At 40.0% G+C, this 20,197-nt stretch overlaps 1 protein-coding gene across 6 annotated transcripts in view; it reads left to right on the plus strand.

Moving 5' to 3' along the window:
- Positions 1 to 20,197, plus strand: part of VSIG1 (V-set and immunoglobulin domain containing 1) — a 150,445-nt gene that overhangs the window by 96,665 nt on the left and 33,583 nt on the right. The window contains exon 14 of one of the 6 annotated variants that reach the window (XM_072743182.1): positions 12,257 to 12,970. The exons of 1 other annotated variant lie outside the window; for it this stretch is intronic. In XM_072743182.1, coding sequence (XP_072599283.1) covers positions 12,257 to 12,371 — 115 coding nt within the window. In that variant the 3' untranslated portion in view covers positions 12,372 to 12,970. Of the gene's footprint in view, positions 1 to 6,861; positions 6,963 to 9,948; positions 10,265 to 12,256; positions 12,971 to 20,197 lie in introns of those variants that run through there. 4 more of the 6 variants (XM_072743183.1, XM_026014925.2, XM_072743201.1 and 1 more) reach the window with 4 other exon arrangements.

Consider the following 20,197-nt stretch of genomic DNA (forward strand, 5'->3'; position numbering starts at 1 on the left):
CATGATGATGATTTCTAGGTTTGTTTTTCAACAAATATACCAGATCATGTGCATCCAAATTAGTGCGACCCTATCAAAGAGTTAAAAATAGAACTACCCTACGACCCCTACGACCCAGCAATTGCACTGCTGGGGATTTACCCCAAAGATACAGATGCAGTGAAACGGCATGACACCTGCACCCCAATGTTTCTATCAGCAATGTCCACAATAGCCAAACTGTGGAAGGAGCCTCGGTGTCCATCGAAAGATGAATGGATAAAGAAGATGTGGTTTATGTATACAATGGAATATTACTCAGCCATTAGAAACTATGAATACCCACCATTTGCTTCAATGTGGATGGAACTGGAGGGTATTATGGTGAGTGAAGTAAGTCAATCGGAGAAGGACAAGCGTTATATGGTCTCATTCTTTTGGGGAATGTAAAAAATAGTGAAAGGGAATAAAGGGGAAAGGAGAAAAAATGGGTGGGAAATATCAGAAAGGGAGACATAACATGAGAAACTCCTAACTCTGGGAAACGAACTAGGGGTGGTGTAAGGGGAGGTGGGCGAGGGGTGGGGGTGACTTGGTGACGGGCACTGAGGGGGGCACTTGATTGGATGAGCACTGGGTGTTATGCTATATGTTGGCAAATTGAGCTCCAATAAAAAATATAAAAAAATAAATGTTCATCCTAACTCTAAATAAAAGGAACCCATTCACCCTTGTTCAGGGAGTCACAGCATTAGAAGTTATTCCTTGTGATCTTCTTACTTGCTGAAAATAAAGTGCAATGACTCAAAAAAAAAATAGTCCCTTTGGCATATCATAAACTTGAAAAAGTGAACTCACCCAACATAACTACTCGGGTCCCTGAAGTCACAGTATATCATAAGTTATGAGCACTTATTCTGGAGCCAGCTGACCTGAGCTGAGGTCCTGACTCTGGCATTTATGTGGTCTTCAAAAAAATTCTGTTTGAGCCTCATTTTTAGCAATAAGGGGGTTACCAGGGACTGAGGCTTTGACCAATCTGTGAGGAGAATGACTGGTGGCCATTTCCCGACAGGGAACTGGGAAAGCAAGATTAAAATGATTGCTCCCTAGATGTGCATAATAAAGGATGGAGACGGGGAGCAGGAGCCAATAGGTACCGCCCAGTGAAGAGAACAGAAAACCATCCAACTATGTGTGAAATAGGATGCAGGTTATATAAGGAGAATAGTTGAGATCAGTTGAGAGAGATGAGAATGAGTCCTGAGTCTGCCAGTTACTATAGATGAGTTTTGTGTAAGTTCCTTCATTTCCCTGTGCTTCTGTTTCTTCGCCTATAAAATGGGGATAATAATACTACTTGCCTCATAAGGCTATGGAGAAGATTAAGTGAGATATTGCATATAAAGTGCTTAGCACAATGCCTGGCCAATAACTAGCTCATGTGGGGTGTGTGTGTGTGTATGTGTGTGTGTGTGTGTGTGTGTATAAAATCAGCTAAACACAGTCCTTACCTTCCTTAGACGTATGAAGAGGACCAGTACAGGGATGCCTGGGTGGCTCAGCTTTTGAGCATCTGCCTTTGGCTCAGGTCGTGATCCCAGGGTCCTGGGACTGAGTCCTGCACCGGGCTCTCTGCAGAGAGCTTGCTTCTCCCTCTGCCTATGTCTCTCATGAATGAATAAATAAATAAATAAAATATTTTAAAAAGAAGAGGACCAGTACATGAAGAGTTGTGCTATCCCCTCAATGCTGTGCAAAAGGTATTAACTAATGCTGTTAAGGTGAGATCACATCATGTGGGAATCAAGAGTCAATCTGTGGAAGAGATAACATTTGTGATGAGGCTCACAGGATGAGTAAATTTTTGACAATTCAGCTTGGCAGGGTGGTAGATCTGGGAGGAGAGAATAGCCTTGTAGAGGCACAGGGGTGGAAAAGGGAGGCATATGTTCAAGGAACAGGGAGTATTCAGTTTTGTTTGGAGACTGCTTGTAAGACTTTGGCCAGCTGTGACATTCTTTGGTGTCACAAATCGCAGAAAACAGGCAGCAAAGGTAGAACCCGGGCACCTATTAAATGCTAGATAAAAAATTTTTTAAAGATTTTTATGTATTTATGTATGTATGTATGTATGTATGTATTTATTTATTTATTTATTTATTTATTTATTTATTTATGAGAGACGCAGAGACACAGGCAGAGGGAGAAGCAGGCTCCATGCAGGGAGCCAGATGTGGGACTGGATCCCAGGTCTCCAGGATCATGCCCTGGGCTTAAGGCAGCGCCAAACTGCTGAGCCCAAATAAAAAATTTTTATGTCTAGGGAAAAAGGTGATAGGGAGTCATGGAAGATATTTGAGCATGAGAATGACTGGATTAGATTGTACTTTAGGAAAACTTAGCTGGCAGCACTGCTTAGGATGGATTTGAGAGAGAGGAAAATTGGAGGCCAGGAGGTAGGCTAGGAGGCTACCACAATCAATTACATTACCTAACAGGGTCCAAACTAGATGATGACAGGACTCATTCTTAAGTCTCTCAATTGGCCTCAACTATTCCTGTTATATAACCCACACCCTATTTCACACATAGTTGGATAGTTTTCTGTTCTCTTCATGGGGTGATACTTATTGGCTCCTGCTCCCCCTCCCTATCCTTTATTGCACACACCTAGTGAGCAGCCATTTTTTAAAAACTATTTATTTATTTATTCATTTGAGAGACAGAGGGAGAGAGAGCACAAGAGGGAAGAGCAGGGAGAGGAAGAGAGTCTCAAGCATACTCTGCGCTGAGTGCAGAGCCTGATGCAGGGCAAGATCTCATGACCCTGATATCACCACCAGAGCCAAAACCAAGAGTCAGACAACCAACTGCTCCACCCAGGCACCCCTAGAGAGCATCCATTGAAATCTTGCTTTCCCAATTCCCTATTGGGAAATGGCTGCCAGTCATTTTCCTCGCTGATAAGGCTGTTGTTGGTCAAAGCCTCAGGAGATGGAAAAGAAAAGAGCTGAAGAGAAGTTCTCAGTAGGATCTGGTACTTCTGGAATGGCAGAGTGAGTAAAGCAGGAGTCAAAGTATACTCCAATAAAGAAGTCTTTCTAAAGATTTTATTTATTTATTCATGAAATACACAGAAAGAGAGGCAAAGACACAGGCAGAGGGAAAGGCAGGATCCCTGTGAAGAGCCTGATGCAGGATTCGATCCCACGACCCCAGGATCATGACCTGAGCCAAAGGCAGATGCTCAACCACTGAGCCACCCAGATGACCACCCCAATGAAGAATTAATTGGGATGCAGCAACAAGTGATTGGGAAGTGGCACAGGTTTGGAGACCAGAGGAGGCCACATGGAGACAATGTGTGAAGTTACCTTTGAGGTGCTAGTGGGGCACAGAAGTGGAGTTGCCTGGCAGGGAGTCAGAAAAAGCAATGGAGACTCGATAGTGCTAGATTGCACAAAACAATTTTTGAAACACATTCCAACAGAAATAAATTAGTCTTTAGATTCTAAGCACTGATTAGATTATGCCTTTCTATATGTAATTTGGAATTTTAAAAGTCCTACAAAAGCATAATATATGTAGAAGGAAGTCCAATAAATTTTGATTTTCCCATAATGACGACCTCAGGGATCAAAAATATACATGAGAAACTTTACTCCCTGATCTGTCTCTCTGTCTCTATCTCATACTAGTGCGATAAGTAAGAATGGCCTTAGTCTGTCTTTTGAAAACCCAAGACTGCCTTCTGAGCCTGTTCCCAGGCTACACAAGGACAGCAGGCTCATTATTTTATAATTATGCCCCGTTTCTTCCTTTTGAAAAAGATTTTATTTATTTTTTTGACAGAGAGAGAGAGAGAGAGAGAGAGAGAGAGAGAGAGCGCATGTGCACAAGCAGGAGGAGCAGAGGGAAAAGAAGAAGCAGGCTCCCTGTGGAGCAGGGAGCTGGATGTGGGGCTGAATCTTAGGACGCTGGGATGATGACCTGAGCCAAAAGCAGATGCTTTAATCGACTCAGCCACCCAGGCACTCCTTAAAAACCATTTCTGCCTATCTCATACAATACACAAAAATCAATTCTGAATGGATTAAATTCAGATTCCCAAATGCATTCATTTAACAAATATTGAGGACCTACTATGTGCAAGGCACTGTTCTAGGCCCTTGGAATAAATAGTAAATGAAACAGACAGAAATCCCTGCCCTCTTGAAACTCACATTACTAGCTGGATGGAAAAGTTAACCATAAGTAAACTGGGTAGTATGTTATGTTAGAAAGTAATGAGTGCTACGTAAAAAGGAAAAGGCAGTGGGAGATTGAGAGGGCTGGAGTGGAGAAATCTGCAGTTTTAAATTTTTTTTTAATTTCTTATTTATTTATGATAGTCACAGAGAGAGAGAGAGGCAGAGACACAGGCGGAGGGAGAAGCAGGCTCCATGCACCAGGAGCCTGATGTGGGATTCGATCCCGGGTCTCCAGGATCGCACCCTGGGCCAAAGGCAGGCGCCAAACCACTGCGCCACCCAGGGATCCCTTTTTAAATTTTTTTTTAATTTCTTATTTATTTATGATAGTCACAGAGAGAGAGAGAGGCAGAGACACAGGCGGAGGGAGAAGCAGGCTCCATGCACCAGGAGCCTGATGTGGGATTCGATCCCGGGGAAATCTGCAGTTTTAAATTGTGTGATCGGGAAGGCATTGCTGACAACTGACATTTAAACAAAGACTTGAAGAAGATATGAGTTGGCCCTGCTGATACTTGGGTTTGAAGGATCACAGATAGAGGAAACCCCCAGTGCAAATGCCCAAGAAAGTGGGAATGTGCCTGGCTGGTTCAAGGATCAGCAAGAATAACAGTGTGGCTGGAGCAGAGTAAGAGGGGAAGAATGGTAGGAGATGAGGTAGGTTGAAGAGCTGGTTCATTTTATGAGCTCTTCCAGGCTACTTAAAAAATTTTTTTTAAAGATTTGAGAGAAGGGAGAAGGGGATGTGTGTGTGTGTGGGGGGGGACAGACAGAGAGGGAGAGAGAGACTGTAGCACACTCTGTACTGAGCTCAGAGCCCAATGGGGAGCTGGTTCCCATCACCCTGACATCATGACTTGAGCAGAAACCAAGAGTCGAATGATCAAATGACTGAGTCACCCAGCTGCCCCATAGGCTATTTTAAAGACTTTGGCTTTTACTGTGAGAGACATTGGGAACTGTTGGAGGATCTTGAGCAAAAGTGAAATGTGATCTGACTTACACATCAAAGTATCATTCTGGCTGCTGTGATGTGAATAGTCTGTAAGGAGACAAGGAAGAAGCAGGGAGACCAGTTAGGAGGCCATTGTGTGAGCCAGGCAATTGATGCTGGCGGCTCAGGCCAGGGTGGTAGCAGCGAAGGTGAGGAAAGTCATCAGAGTCTGGGTATATTTTGAACATGGACCCAAAGGATTTGCTGACGATTTGAGGTGGTACACGAAGGAAGGAGAGGAATCAGGGATGATACCAAGGCTTTTGGCCTGAGCAAATGGAAGGACAGAATTGCCATAATTGAAAGGCAGAACAGAGTTAAAGAAGTATTAAGAGAAATTATCATATTACATATTAATAAATATAATGTATAATTATATTTCTTTTTTTAAAAGATTTTATTTATTTATTCATGAGAGACAGAGAGAGGCAGAAACATAGGCAGAGGGAGAAGCAGGCTCCCTACAAGGAGCCCAATGCGGGACTCCATCCTAGGACCCTGGGATCATGCCCTGAGCCGAGGGCAGACACTCAACTAGTAAGCCTCCCAGGCATCCCTATCATAACATTTCTATAGTCTTGGACTGGGGAAAACTTTCTTAAGGAAGATATGAAATGCAGAAGCTACGAAGAAAAAAATTGCTGGATTAACTACAACAAAATGCAAATTTTCTTTATGGTGGAAGATGTAAACTTTTTCTGAAAAGTGACAGACCAGGAGAAAATATTTATAATATATACACCAAACTTTATTCCTTTTTAATTAGTTCTTAATCATCAGTCAATTAACTACTCCTTACTTATGGGTTATGAATTAAGATTCCTAAGGTAAAAAGAGCACTTCTACTATATTGAAAGACAGATAACTCCATGGAGAGTGTTCTAAGGCCATAAATAGGCAAATGGCAGGGAAAGGAACACCAATTAGGCCAGTACACCTATGGAAAAAAGGCTCAGCCTCATTAGAGAACTGCAAATTAAAACAGCAATGCAACACCAGTTCTCACCCATGGTACTAGTAAAAGTAAATGACATACTTTTCATTGTTGACAAGGCTGTAGGGAAACAGGCACTCTCGTACACTCTCAATGGAGGTGTAGATTTGTAAAGGATTTCTGGTGGACAGTATTACAGACTCTACCAAAATTTAAAGTGTTTCTATGCTTTGATCCAGCAGTTCCATTTCTAAGTATCTAATCTACAGAAATAATCACACAAGCGGGCGGAGATATAGGCAAAGGAATGGCCATTTCACCATTGTTAATAATAGTGAAAAACTGAAGGTGAAATACCATGCAGCCTGCAAACAGATAAGGTAGCTGTCTAGTAGAATCCCACATGCTGACCTAAGGAAACAATAAAAATGGTTGCTTTCAAGGGGGAAAACAAACTATAGAACAAGAGGTGTAGCATGATTACCTTTAGGATTAAAAACAAAACAAAACACTGCCATAGGTGTGTGTGTAAACTCACAGAAGCTCTGAGAAAAATGTGAAACTTCTATTTCTTTTGAGCACAGCGTGGGATAATTACTCGTGGGTGAGAGAATGGAGGCTTTCTTTTTGTTCTCTGCACAATCCTTTGTTCTTTGAAATCCCTTTACAATCAAAATGTGTTGGTTTTGTATTTTTTTCAGTGAACAAAAGTGAGAAATAAGGCAGAGGCTGCAGATTTCTGAAAGTTCCCATAGAAGAATCCTGGAAGAAGTAGCATGTTTGATACGTTATGTTCACACTATGCCACTGTGACCGGGAGAGACCGCATTGAATGTGTGCTCTGTGGCCTTGGGAAAGATACAACGTTTCTGAGCCTCTGTTTTTTTAAATAAAGAGAATGTAGATAATAACTCCCCTGTTTATTTTAGTCAGCTGCAAAGATAAAATGGAAAAGCAGCTTAAAAACTATAAAGCCCGATTAGAAAAATATGAAGGATATTTAATAATATTTTGCGTGCTAATGACCCACTTTTTTGTCAGTAACATCAAAATTGAATATCAAGAAGAGAATTTAGATGATCTCTTTGGGTTTGTTTTAACAGAATTCTTCCTGTCCTGATCAGGCCCCACGTAACAGTGATATAGGCATTTTACTGAAATGTTCTAGAGAGTTCTGTGTTTGTCTGAGATGTTCTGGTGCAGATGGGTTTTGGCAATAGCCTTAAGTCATACTCTCCACCCCACCCATTTCAGGGCCAGCTAGCTTGGATGGTAGTATCTTAATTAGAAAGCTTTTATTTAGCTCCTGCCTTGTGCTTAGCATTCCACTGTGAGCAGGGGGCCAGACTTCCAAGTTCGCCTGGGAATGTTTATGATTTATATTGTCTGTCCCATGTAGTTGCTAACAGCAGCCTAGTCAATCTCAAAAATGTCCCACTTTTAATGATGAATTTTATGCTCACCTATTGGGCATGGGAAGAGACACAGGAAGTCTCTGGCTTTCATGGATCTTTAGGAGACTTAATGGATTCGGAGGTAAATGCAGGGTCAAGGTTGAGAGGAGCTGATGTGCACCTCCAGAGGCCTGCCCTCCAAATTGTCCTCCTTGCAAAACCTCCTCCGTCAGACCATTTCTCTTTATTGCATTTCCTGATGCTCCTGGTTGGAGATTCATTTGGGGTGGGGGGAAATAAGCATTCTAGCTTCAGGAGTACAAACCAGTGGGGGAATGTTCATAGCAATTAATCATTTTCCCCTCCTAACGTGGAGTTGATTGATGCTCATACAGTGGAGGAGGAGTATTTCTGGGAGGCATAAGGTTAAAAAAGCAAAGGTAATCTTGGAGCTTGAGTTATTCTGGTGAGTAAGACCCTCCCTTAGGGCAACCTAGGAACTCAAGGAGCCTGGGGGCCATAAGAGTTGGGGGCAGAAAGTAAGGTGGGTGTCAAAAACATGCAATAGTTTTTGGTGGGGGGGGGTGTTGCTGTGTGCTCAACCCATGTCTTAGGAAGGGAAAGGACTGTTCTTTTTTCGGCCACCTGCTGCTCCTCTTCTCCTGCTCTGTATGGCCCAGCACCCAGAATTCACACTGATGGTAGACTATGTGCCTCACAAGTCTGGGAGCGAGATTTCTATTCAAAACATCCTGCTTTGGATCCAATCAATGGGATTACCAATACATTCTGGTATATACCCTTTCTTAAGTTGGGGGCTGCCTTATGAGGCTTTGTCTCTGCCCTGGAGGGGCTCACAGCTATTGGATTTAGGAGAGACCCAGTTAATAAATGGGAAACAACTGGAGAGCAATCATGTGCCAACTCTAAGGTATTGGCTCTAAGTATAATGCAAATCTCTCCAAGGTGGAGCCCAGAGAGGGATGGTACACAGGTTTATCAAACTTTTCACATACGATGGCATGACCGATCTGCCCTAAGAATACACTTAGACAGCAAGAGGATTGAGGAGAAAAATCATAAGCAGTGTTGGAATTCACTTGAAGCCAAGGTTTGGCACCAGACCTAAGCATGGCCAGGAAAGGCTTTGGGAAGCAATCAGGCCTGATGGAAACAGTGGGATATTTGCCTGGCTAAGGTGAGCAGGGCTCAAACATTTCCTGTAAATTAAAGTTCCTAAAATAGAGGGGGACTGGGGTGCCTCAGTCGGAAGAGCATGCGACTCTTGATCTCGGGGTCATGGATATGAGCCCCACCGGTGGGTGTAGAGATTACTTAAATCAATGAAAACTTAAAAAAAAAGAAAAAGTTCATAAAACCTATCACTGCAGCTTGCCCTTGTTTCATGCGACTGAATACTCTGAGGCAATAAATTGTGACAGCATTTTTCAGATGGGTGATTTAATGTGACTGAAGTTCAGAGGAGGTGAGGGTCAGGTCTTTGGAAGGCTGGGAATCCAGATTGAGGACTTTGGTCTTGTCAGAAGGAGTCCATAGTGGTGTTAACTGAAGATGCTTGGTCAGGGTTGAACCATCGGGATGCAGCTGGTATGGAGGATGAGGGAGGGAGAAGTCAGGGAGATCACATAGGAAGCTGCCTCAGTAGGCCAGGGATAAGGACCAAAGTACCAGGACCGGGGTGGAGGCAGTGGATTGGTGAAAGGACAGATCTGAGAGCCACTGCACAGGTGAACACAACAGGACTTGGAGATCGCATAGGAAAAGCTGGAGGAGGCCTTCATGTATCTCAAACATGAGAGGAAATCTGTTAGTGAAGGCTTCTCATGGAGGCAGCCTACCACCACTCCTTCCTAGGGAAACTCTCCTCCAAAGAAATCCTATTTTACCTACTCAGTAACCTAATTCTGCAAAAATTCAGACTCATCCAGTGGAAGTCTTAAAGCATTTATTCGCTTCCCTGATGATACAGCGTTCAGTGAGTGAATAAATGCTATAGGGTCTCTAACCAGGAAGACCATAGCATGCATGCTATGCGTTCTACTGCCAAGGTAGTGAGAACTGCCAGGGCTTCAAAAAAGTGAGACGTGTCCAGAGTTTGTTCACACAAGAAATGAATGCTTTTTGCTTCATAACCCCCCTGTCCTTCCTGTGAACCCTGGCTCCTGAGAAAACCTTAGAGCACCAATTTATTAACCCAATTTGTGAACGGAGGTTAGTGAATCCATGATGGAAGACTTCGATGGAAATATTTTAAATTAATTAGCCTTGTCAGCTTTTATTTGTATAGGTTCACTTCCAACCATACACCCCCCTCCAAGTTTAACTTTTTAATAGGATTGATTTTAAACAATAAAACTCAGAGAATCTGTGTACAAAGAGCCTGAAGAATTTAAATGCACGGGTTTATTATTAACACAGTAGCAAATATATCAAGGAAACACGCCCGTAAAAAGTGTTTCAAAGAAACACAAATCCGCTCAGAGAAAGGACTGTACGCAATAAGCCTGAAAAGGCTATTTGCTTCGTGATGCCGGCAGATAAGCCTGGCAAACCTCAGTGTGATTGAAGAAGCCAGTTGGAGACTCAGGCTAGCTCAGGCAAGCTACTGGTCCTCGGCTACGCTCCACAAACCCTGACACAATGGTGTTCGCGTTTTGGAAGGTCTTTCTGATCCTAAGCTGCCTTGCAGGTAAGGAAAGGGTCTCCAAACCATCAAAGGTGATTGGGAACTGGAGTTTTCTTTTAAACCAAAATCGCAAATTTTTATATGAACGTTCTCCTCTTTCACTTCAAAGGAATCATGATTAGTTTGCTGCATAAGGTAATTTTCAGAACTCTAGCTTAGCAAATGTAGGCCATGTTGTAAATGGAATTTTATGTAGCTCCTGAATTAAAATTTTCTCAGAAAAATCAGTGTTTCTCTCCCTCCTCCCACCGCCTCTGTCTCCCTCTCTCTCTTAAGTTGGAAGGTGAACAGATTAATTTGCTCAGAAGCTGAAGTTTACACCAAGGATAGTTTTTCTTTCCTCTTTTATTTTAGGGTTTCCCACTGTGATCCACTTGCTTTGTTACAACAAACAGAGCCTGACTTGGAGGGCCTGCTATGCTTTACTCTCTCATGTTTCTTTAGGAGTTGCAGTTTTCCAAACCTAAGACTGTATTTTGGAAACTACATGAGTGATTTGTCATTGTGCACGATATGGGTGTTTTTAGGCATTTGAGAAAAACAAAATCATTCTTAGAGTCAAAATCCTGATGTTGGTAAGATCGAGGAGAGCTCACCAGTTCAGAAAATCCCTTCGCTCACTTTTTCAAAGACCAGATCCATTTGAATCTATTTTTATGATGTTAGCTTCATAGTAGGTACAATAATATTGTTTACAGTCATTCTGATATTCTTAAGCCATTGGTAATATTAGGCAGTCATTAGAATGAGGTTCACTGAGCATATTTAATGGCATAAGAAAATACCCAAGATAAATATTAGGTGAAAAGGCAGATACACACATTTGACTAGAATAAATTGCTAGAAAGTTATATACCAAAGTGTTCATGGTCATTACCTCTGGGTGATGGGATTACAGATGATTTTTGTTTCATTCCCAAGCTTTTCCATATTTTCTGGAGTTTCTACAAAGAATATTAGGCTAGTTTTATAGTTTAAAAGTGTGACCTTTTAAAACTATATGGTATTCAGTAATAGTTCTAGAAATATTCCTTTCTAAATGTTTCAACCTACATGTTCTGTGGAGTCACCAGAAGGCAATACTGCATTTATCACATGATCTAACTAGGATTTAGAGCTGGAACAAGCCACCTTTCTCAGCTTCTATCTTGGGGGGAACATGTCACTATTCCCTCCCTCACCCCCAGTAATATTCATTTTAAACTTTAGACAGTGAAAGTCTTTGTTCTTTCTTAAAGAGCTTCCAGTCATTAGCTCATTGGATTGCTCCCAGGCCTTCTACACCAGTCCCCTAAAATCACACATGTGGTCAATACCTATTTCCTTATGTGAGGCCTTAGGCCTACGCTAGACATGAATTTCAGAATAGTTGCAAGAATGTTTTTTACTATAACTAATTTTTACTGATTACAAAGGTAGTGTATAGGCATGGTAGACAGGTTTCAAAATACGAAAACATATAAATGAAATAAAAATCACCAGCAATCTTACCACTCAGAGATTTGAGTGAATGTCTTACCTATATATTTTTTCCTTCACAGGTATATATATCACATTACAAAATTGGATTTATACCTTGTATACAATTTTCTATGGTTTAAAAAATTACTTACATGATGTCAGGATCTTATTTGATTGTGAGTTTTAGAGCAAGACCAATAAATGCTACAGAGCCTTTGTTCTTTGGTGACTATGTAACTGGTTTTGTTAGCCTATAGTGTGTACTATGTATCTATACATATACAGTCTAGCTGGCCCATAGCAAAATATGGTAGTGTCACTCTAGCAGGTGGAATGGAAATACGGTTACGGTATAATTTATTATTGTTTGCTGTGCTTACGTACGTATGGAAGTTGGAGAAAGGGGGATTTCAGTAATCTATACCTGGCATTGGTGGTGTCCCTCAGTTGATCCAGATATGGCTGTGAAACAGCTGATCATGTTTTTATCAATGTGCAATTTGATGTGTTACCTGGTCTTGTTTCTTCATTCAGGAAGAATGTCATATTTTGGTGTCAAGCACGATGCCTGGCACACAGTGGGCTCATAGTAAGTGTTGAAAGAATGGATTACCTTTGGAAATGCTGCCATTTGCAACAACATGGATGAACCTTCAGGGTGTTATGCGAAGTGAAGCAAATCAGACAAAGACAGATACTGTAGGATATCACTTATAAGTGGAATCTGCAAAAATCGAACTCATAGAAACAGAGTAGAATGATGGTTACCAGGGGCTGCACGGTGTTAGACAAAGGGTACAAATTTCCAGTTAAAAGATGAACAAATTCTGAGGATCTAATGTATAGTATGGTGACCCTAGTTAATAATGCTGTATATATACTTGAAAGTTGCCAAGAAAGCAGGTCTTAAATGTTCTCACCACAAAAAAAGAAATAGTAATTATGTGATGTGATGGAGGTGTTAGCTAACACTATGGTGGTAATCATTTTGCAATATGTAAGTGCATCTAATCAACACGTTGTACACTTTACAATCGTGCTTTGTTGTATGTCAATTATATGTCCATAAACCTGGAAAAATAAAAGAATGAATTACCTTCCCAAACCACAAGCATTCAGAAACAATTTTCAAATGTGTATTTAAAACCAATTTTCTGTACAACTAGGCAAGACAGATTTTAATCAAAATGTTTCCGTACAACGGCATATGACAATTATATTGCAATAAAAGTTGATTTGATCAAAAAATCTTTCTGATGACTTCTTCGGAAGTCAGTTACATTCCATTTCAGGAACATCATTTTCATCAAAAATGTCTTTGCAAAAAGTTCACATATATTGTTTAGATACTTGTACTATATATTAGTCACCTCTTAAAAAGATATTTTAATGTTTTTTTCATTTTCTGGAGATACATGCTATGCATTTTAAAGCAGTAATATACTTGAATTTTGGTCTCATGGTCAAATCCAAAACATAAGTGATCCTTTAGTTATATTATAGGTCAAAAATGAAGCAATTATGTGTGAAGTTGCTGGAAATTAAATCACTTCAAATGTATCATGTTAAATATGGTTATTTGAGGAATATTTTTGCTGTGGTATATTAAGAGAATGATTCTCCTATAAGCACAGTGCCTGCCATATTGTAGACATTAAGTACACGAGTAAACAATCATTACCAAAACATGAAAAAAAATCTTTTGAAAACATTGATAAATATGTGTATATACTTTGGGTTAGTTTTTTTTAATAACAAGCACTGGTTTTTAAAAACAATTATGCATATTCAACCACATATGTATTGTTTGTTTTGTTTTTTAATTCAGCCAGGGCAGTGAAGGAGATTGCAGTTCTGAGTTTTGTTTACATCAGGCACTAATCTATATGTTGCTATTCATTCACTGTCTTGTTAATACAGAGGTTTTTCTGACCTTCTCAATTTTAAAATACTTTCCCAGTTTAGAGTAAATTAATCCAAAGGAAGGGAATTTTTTTTTTTTACCTACCACTTACAGAATCACTTTCAGTTTAAGATTACATTTGTGCTGTTCACTATCTGCATGTGACTACCTAAATTTAAATTAATTCTAATGAAATGAACTTAGAAATACAGTTCCTCAGTCACACCAGCCCCATTCCAGGTGTTCAACAACCACGTGTGAGTAATGACTACTAAATTGAACGGTAGTTCAGAGATAAAACATTTCCACAATTACAGGGAATCCTATTGAATGGGCTAGAGGATGATCTCAATGGTTTAAGTAATGCATACTAATGGAAGCATGTGACATTTTTAAAAATAAATTAATTTTTTATTGGTGTTCAATTTACCAACATACAGAATAACACCCAGTGCTCATCCCGTTAAGTGCCCCCCTGAGTGCCCGGCATGTGACATTTTTTGTAAGTTCATCTGGAAATATGTACCTTTGGGCTCTGAAGAATACTGTTGCTATATGAGGGAAGGGCAATTTCTGAGAACCATCTTTTCTTCAGAATTTGAGGATTGATTGTGGTGATGAGTACTGGGAATCTGGGCAATAAAATTATCTGGAGATATTGCCTTGCCAATTGTTACCTATTATAGGACAATGTGTAGTCTTCTCAAAAAAAAATCTCACAGTAGATTTGGAGGTGACCATCCTTATTCTGAGGTGATGTTGTTGAGCTTCTACAGACCTCAAATTATTTATGTATTTGTATGTCTTCTATTTAAAAAAAAAAACTGTTCAAAATGCTGATATCACATTTATATTCCCCAATCCTTGATTTTCATTTGTCATCATTATGTGCTCCAAATGGCTTCCTGCCATGTGGACAGGGTGAGCAGAGATTGTGTCTGACTTGTTCATTATTGCTTCCTCCATGTTTAGCACTGTAGGTGGCACAAAACAGGTGTTCAATGGGTATTTGTTGATAGACACCACAGCCTCTTCCATGGCTTGCCTTGTAGAGCTGTGCTTACTTTGCCTTCTAATGTTTTTGCAGAGAGCAGCCTTTGAGGGGCATTTTGTAGGGGGGGGGGCAGGGTGCTTACTTTGTCATAAGCTCCCACCATTACACTAATCCCATAACAGACGCTGGGACCCAAACTAGAAGACAAAAATGATAGCCGAATAATACCTCCAAAATCTCTGTTTTTAGGGGAAAGTTTCGGGGACTTCAATGGCCACCAAATCACTATTCTATCCTTTTTATTTTGTACACTTTAAAGGCATTTGGAAATCATCATTTAAGCATAGTCAAAGGTGTGACTAACTTAGGAAAAACAAGATGGGCTCTGTGAGGTCAGGAGAGAGCCACTTAGCCTTCCCCAATAAAGTTTCCATTGGAAAGAGTAGCTATTTTCCATAGGGTCAGTTTTGTTTTTTGGAAAGGCATAAATAATGGGAACCAGGAAAGCCTGGAGACAACATTGAGAAGAGGGGAAACTGCATGGAGTTAGAAGGTGCTGCTTTGATGCCTATCCTAAATCACTAATCTCAATTTATCACAGCATCAGTTGCTATATAAGCAGCCAACCTCTGGCAGAGAAACAGCTGGACCAGGTGGCCTGGCTGTGACAGACTACTTGGCTATTGAATATGGAAAACCAGGGGTCTCAGTACAATGGTTTGCTTTTTCTTCTAATTTTTCAAAATGTTTGTCAATTTCATTACTTATGTTTGCCTGTAGTTAAGTAAGGAAAATAAAATTAAAGTCTTTGGGTGTGCAGAATTGGGAAGGGGGCAAGGATTCGTCTTCCTGTACATTTCCTCTGATCTTTTCATGATCTCTGTACTTTCATTCTACTCCTTGTCTGTAACCCTGAAAGAAGCCAGAACTCTCACTCAGATTCCCCTGCAGCACAGAGAACATCTATTAAACTTGACCTTTTTTTTCTAATACCTATCTGATGGTCTTATGTTCCATCCTGGAGAACTTCTATACTGACTTTGCAATGGGTAATAACCAGTTAATAAGATGAGCCAGTGTCTCTAGAGTGTTACCCAAAGTATTGTTCCCTATAACAGCCCTTTGAAAGATGCTTGTATAGTACTGAGAATTTCAAGTACAGTGGTAGGCTGGGTTTTGGAGTGGGAGACTCTTTGGCATTCCCCCAAATCATAGGGGCAGCTCATCATTTCAGAAGGTCAACAATTCTCAGGCTTGGTGGTTTCAGGACTCTTTTACACTCTTAAAACTTGAGGGAGATTTCTGGTCTAGATAAAAGGGCATAGAGCTGCTTGTCCTTGCTTCTTTCTGCTAGGCACAAGTATTAAACTCTCCCTGGAAATAATGTAAAAGACAATCCAGGGAGAGTTCTGAAAGACTATAAGAAGAAAGCAGTGGTTTGGGTGCTGGGAATAACACAGTGGCAAGGTGTCTTATTTCTTTCCATCAAAGTGAAGAAGGGTAGACAGTTCTGGGATTTCCAGATCTCAACCTAGTAACAGAGGGCAGCCTTGGGAGGCTTATTCTTCCACCAGATCTAATGAGAGTCCCTCTTACATCAAGTGAGCCCAACACCACTGAATGAGTCATAAGAAGCCACACCGACAAGAGTAGACAAAGGAAGCATTCTTTTTCTCACTGGGCCTGAGACTCCTCACTTTCATCTAGAGATACTGAGGGGGGCAGAGGGTACAACAGACAAAAGGAATGAAGTCACAGCAAATGCTCAGTTCTGGAAGACTCTTTGTGTGAGTCTGAGACTCTTCCTTCAACCTGCCCACCACTCCCCAGACACAGGGCTACAGTAGGAGTGTCCCACCATAGCGATTCCCCCACTGAGAGGCACCCAGCAACCTGGCCTGGAGAAACACTTCCAATCGCTCAGGCAATAGAATCAAAGACAAACACAGAAGCCCCAGTGACAGTGGTTAACCCAGACAGACCAAAACAACACTGTAGAAACTCTGGACATTAAATTAGCATTAGAAACCCAGTCCACAAAAGTAGGCTGTGTGTAAAATATGAAACAAAATAAAAGAGACTGCTAAAATGAGATTTTTAAAAAAGATTTTATTTATTTATTCATGAGAGACACAGAGAGAGGCAGAAACATAGGCAGAGGGAGAAGCAGGGTCCCTGTGGGGAGAATGATGCAGGACTCAGTCCCAGGACTCCAGAATCATGCCCTGAGCCAAAGGCAGACACTCAACCACTGAGCCACCCAGACATCCCTGAAATGACAGATTTAAATAGAGGGGATTCCTAACATGATAGACAAAATGCCTATGGGTTTGGACAAATGCATAATGACATTCATCTGCCATTATATTATCATGTAGAATATATTCACTGCTCAGTGCTCCACCTATTCATGCCTTCCCCTCCACCAACCCTTTGAATCCAATGATATTTACATTGTCTCCATAGCTTTGCCTTTTCCAGAATATCAGAATTGAAATCATATAGTATATAGACTTTCCAGATTGGCTTTTTTCACTTAGTGATATGTATTTAATGTCCTTCTATATCTTTTCATAGCTTAACAGCTCTTCTTTTTAGCATTGTTTGTGTCTACCACAGTTTGTGTTTTTATTTATTTTTAAAGTATTTTTTAAAAGATGTATTTATTTTAAAGGGGAGAGAGAAAGAGCAAGAGAGTGTGAGGGTGGGGAGGGGGAGAGGAGAGAGAGAGAGGGAGACAGAGAGAGAGACAGAGAGAGAGAGAGAGAGAGAGAGAGAGAGAGAGAGAGAGAGAGAGGGAGAGGGAGAGGGAGAGAGAGAAAATCCTCGAACAGACTCCCTATTGAGTGGGGAGTCCAACGTGCCATGGGACTCCATTCCAGGACCCTGAGATTATAACCTGAGCTGAAATCAGGACACTCAACTGACTGAGCCCTCCAGGAACCCATATATACCACAGGTTATTAATCCATTCACCTACTGAAGGACATCTTGGTTTCTTCCAAGTTTGGGCAATTATAAATAAGGCTGTTGTAAACATTCATGTGCAGATTTATGTGTGGATATAAATTTTCAATTTTTCTGGTAAACATCAAGGAGCATAACTGCTGGGCACTATGGTAAGAGTGTGTTTATTTTGTAAATAAACATCAAACTGTCTTCCAAAGTGCCTGTACCATTTTGCATTCCCACCATTAATGAATGAGAGTTTCTGTTGCTCCACATCCTCACTAGCATTTGGTATTGTCATTGTTCTGGATTTTGGCCATTCTAATAGATGTGTAGTAGTATCTCATTGTTTTAATTTGTATCACCTTAATGATAAATGATGTGAAGCATCTTTTCATATGCTTATTTGCCATCTGTATATCATCTTTGGTGAGAGGTATTTTAAGGTCTTTAATCCATTTTTTTTAAAGATTTTATTTATTTATCCATGAGAGACACAGAGAGAGGCAGAGACATAGGCAGAGGGAGAAGCAGGCTCCTCGCAGGGAGCCCGATGCGGGACTCCATCCTGGATCCTGGTATCACGACCTGAGCCAAAGGCAGGCGCCCAACTGCTGAGCAGGCATCCATTTAATCCATTTTTAATGTGGTTGTTTGTTTACTTATTCATGAGTTTTATGAGTTATTTGTGTATTTTGGATAGGAAACCATTATCAGATATGTCTTCTGCATAGTTTTTTAGTCTGTGGCTTTAGTCTTCTCATTCTCTTGACAGCGTCCTTGCAGAGCAAAATATTTTAGTTTTATTAAAGCCCAGCTTATCAATTATTTCTTTTATGGATTGTGCCTTTAGTGTCGTATCTTTAAAAATCATTATTATACTTAAGGTCATCTAGATTTTCTCCTATGTTATATTCTAGAAGTTTTATAGTTTGCTTTTTCCATTTAGATCTGTTAGATACATTTTGAGGTAATTTTTGTGAAGGGTGTAAGTTCTGTGGCAAGATTCTTTTTTTTCTACATAAGCGTCCAGTTGTTTCAGCACCATTTGTTGAAGAGATTATCTTTGCTCCATTGTATTGCTTTTGCTCTGTTGTCAAAGATCAGTTGACTAATTTTTGTGGGTCTGTTTTAGGGCTCTTTATTGTGTTTCATGGATCTATTTGTCTATTTTTTTCACCAATACTATACAGTCTTATTACTATAGCTTTATAGGAAGTCTTGAAGTACTGTCAGTCCTCCAAATTTGTTCTTCAATATTGTGTTGGCTATTCTGGGTCTCTTTCTTCTCCATACAAACTTTAGAATTTCTTTGTCAATATCTACAAAATAACTTCCTGAGATTTTGACTGTAACATTGACTCCATAGAGCAAGTTCGGAAGAGCTGACATCTTGAAAATATTGAGTCTTCCTATTCTATTGAGACACAGACTATGTCTCCATTTATTTATTTTTATTTCTTTCATCAGAGTTTTCTGGTTTTCTTCATATAGCCCTTGTACAGATTTTTCCAGATTTATAGTCAAGCATTTCATTTGGCGGGGGGAGGGGGTGGTGTTGCTAATGTAAATGGTTTTGTATTTTTAATTTCAAATTCCACTTGTTCATGGCCAGTATATAGGAAAGCAACTAACTTTTGTGCATTAACCTTGTATCCTGAAAACTTTCTTTAATCACTATTAGTTCCATAAGGTTTATTTTTGGATTTTCTACATAGGCAATCATGTAATCTGTCATTTCCTTCACAATCTGTATACTTTTTGTATCTTATTGCATTAGCTAGAACTTCAGAATGAGATTGAAAAGGAGTGATGAGAGGGAATATCCTTGTCTGACTCCTGATCTTAGTAAGAACGCTTCTAGTTTCTCACCATTAAGGATGGTGTTAGCTGCAGGTTTTTTGTAAGTGTTCTTGATCGAGTTGTAAGTCCTCTGTATTCCTAGTTGAAGGTTTTTATAACAAATGGACGTTGGGCTTTGGAAAATTCTTTTTCTGAATATACTGATATAATCATGTGATTTTTAAAAACATGTCCATGTGATAGATTGCATTAATTCATTTTCAAATTTTGAGTCAGCCTTGCCTAAGATAAATCCTACTTGGCCATGGTATGGAATTCTTTTTATGCATTGTTGGATTTGATTTACTAATATTTTATCAAGGGTTTATGTGTGTTCATTAGAGATATTGGTCTATAGTTTTCTTTTCCTGTAACGTCTTTGGTTTTAGTATTAGGGTGATATTGACATCATAGGATGAATTAGGAAATACTCCCTTTATTCTATCTTCTGAAAGAGATTGTAGATACTTGGTTAAATTTCTTCCTTGAATGTATGGTAGAATTCACCAGTGGACCCAGGCTTGGAACCTCTTTTTTTGAAGGTTATTAATTATTGATTCAATTTCTTTAGTACATATAGAGTATATATAAGCCTGTCAAAATTGTCTACTTCTGTGTGAGTTTTAACAGGTTGTGTTTTTCAAGGAATTGGTCCATTTTATTGAGGTTAACAAATTTGTAGGCCGAGAGTTGTTCCTAGTATTTTTTTCTTTTAAATATATTTTTTTATTGAAGTTCGATTTGCCAACATATAGTATGACACCCAGTGCTCATACTTTCAAGTGCC

Source organism: Vulpes vulpes, chromosome X (assembly GCF_048418805.1).
Source record: "Vulpes vulpes isolate BD-2025 chromosome X, VulVul3, whole genome shotgun sequence".
Lineage (NCBI taxonomy): Eukaryota > Metazoa > Chordata > Mammalia > Carnivora > Canidae > Vulpes > Vulpes vulpes.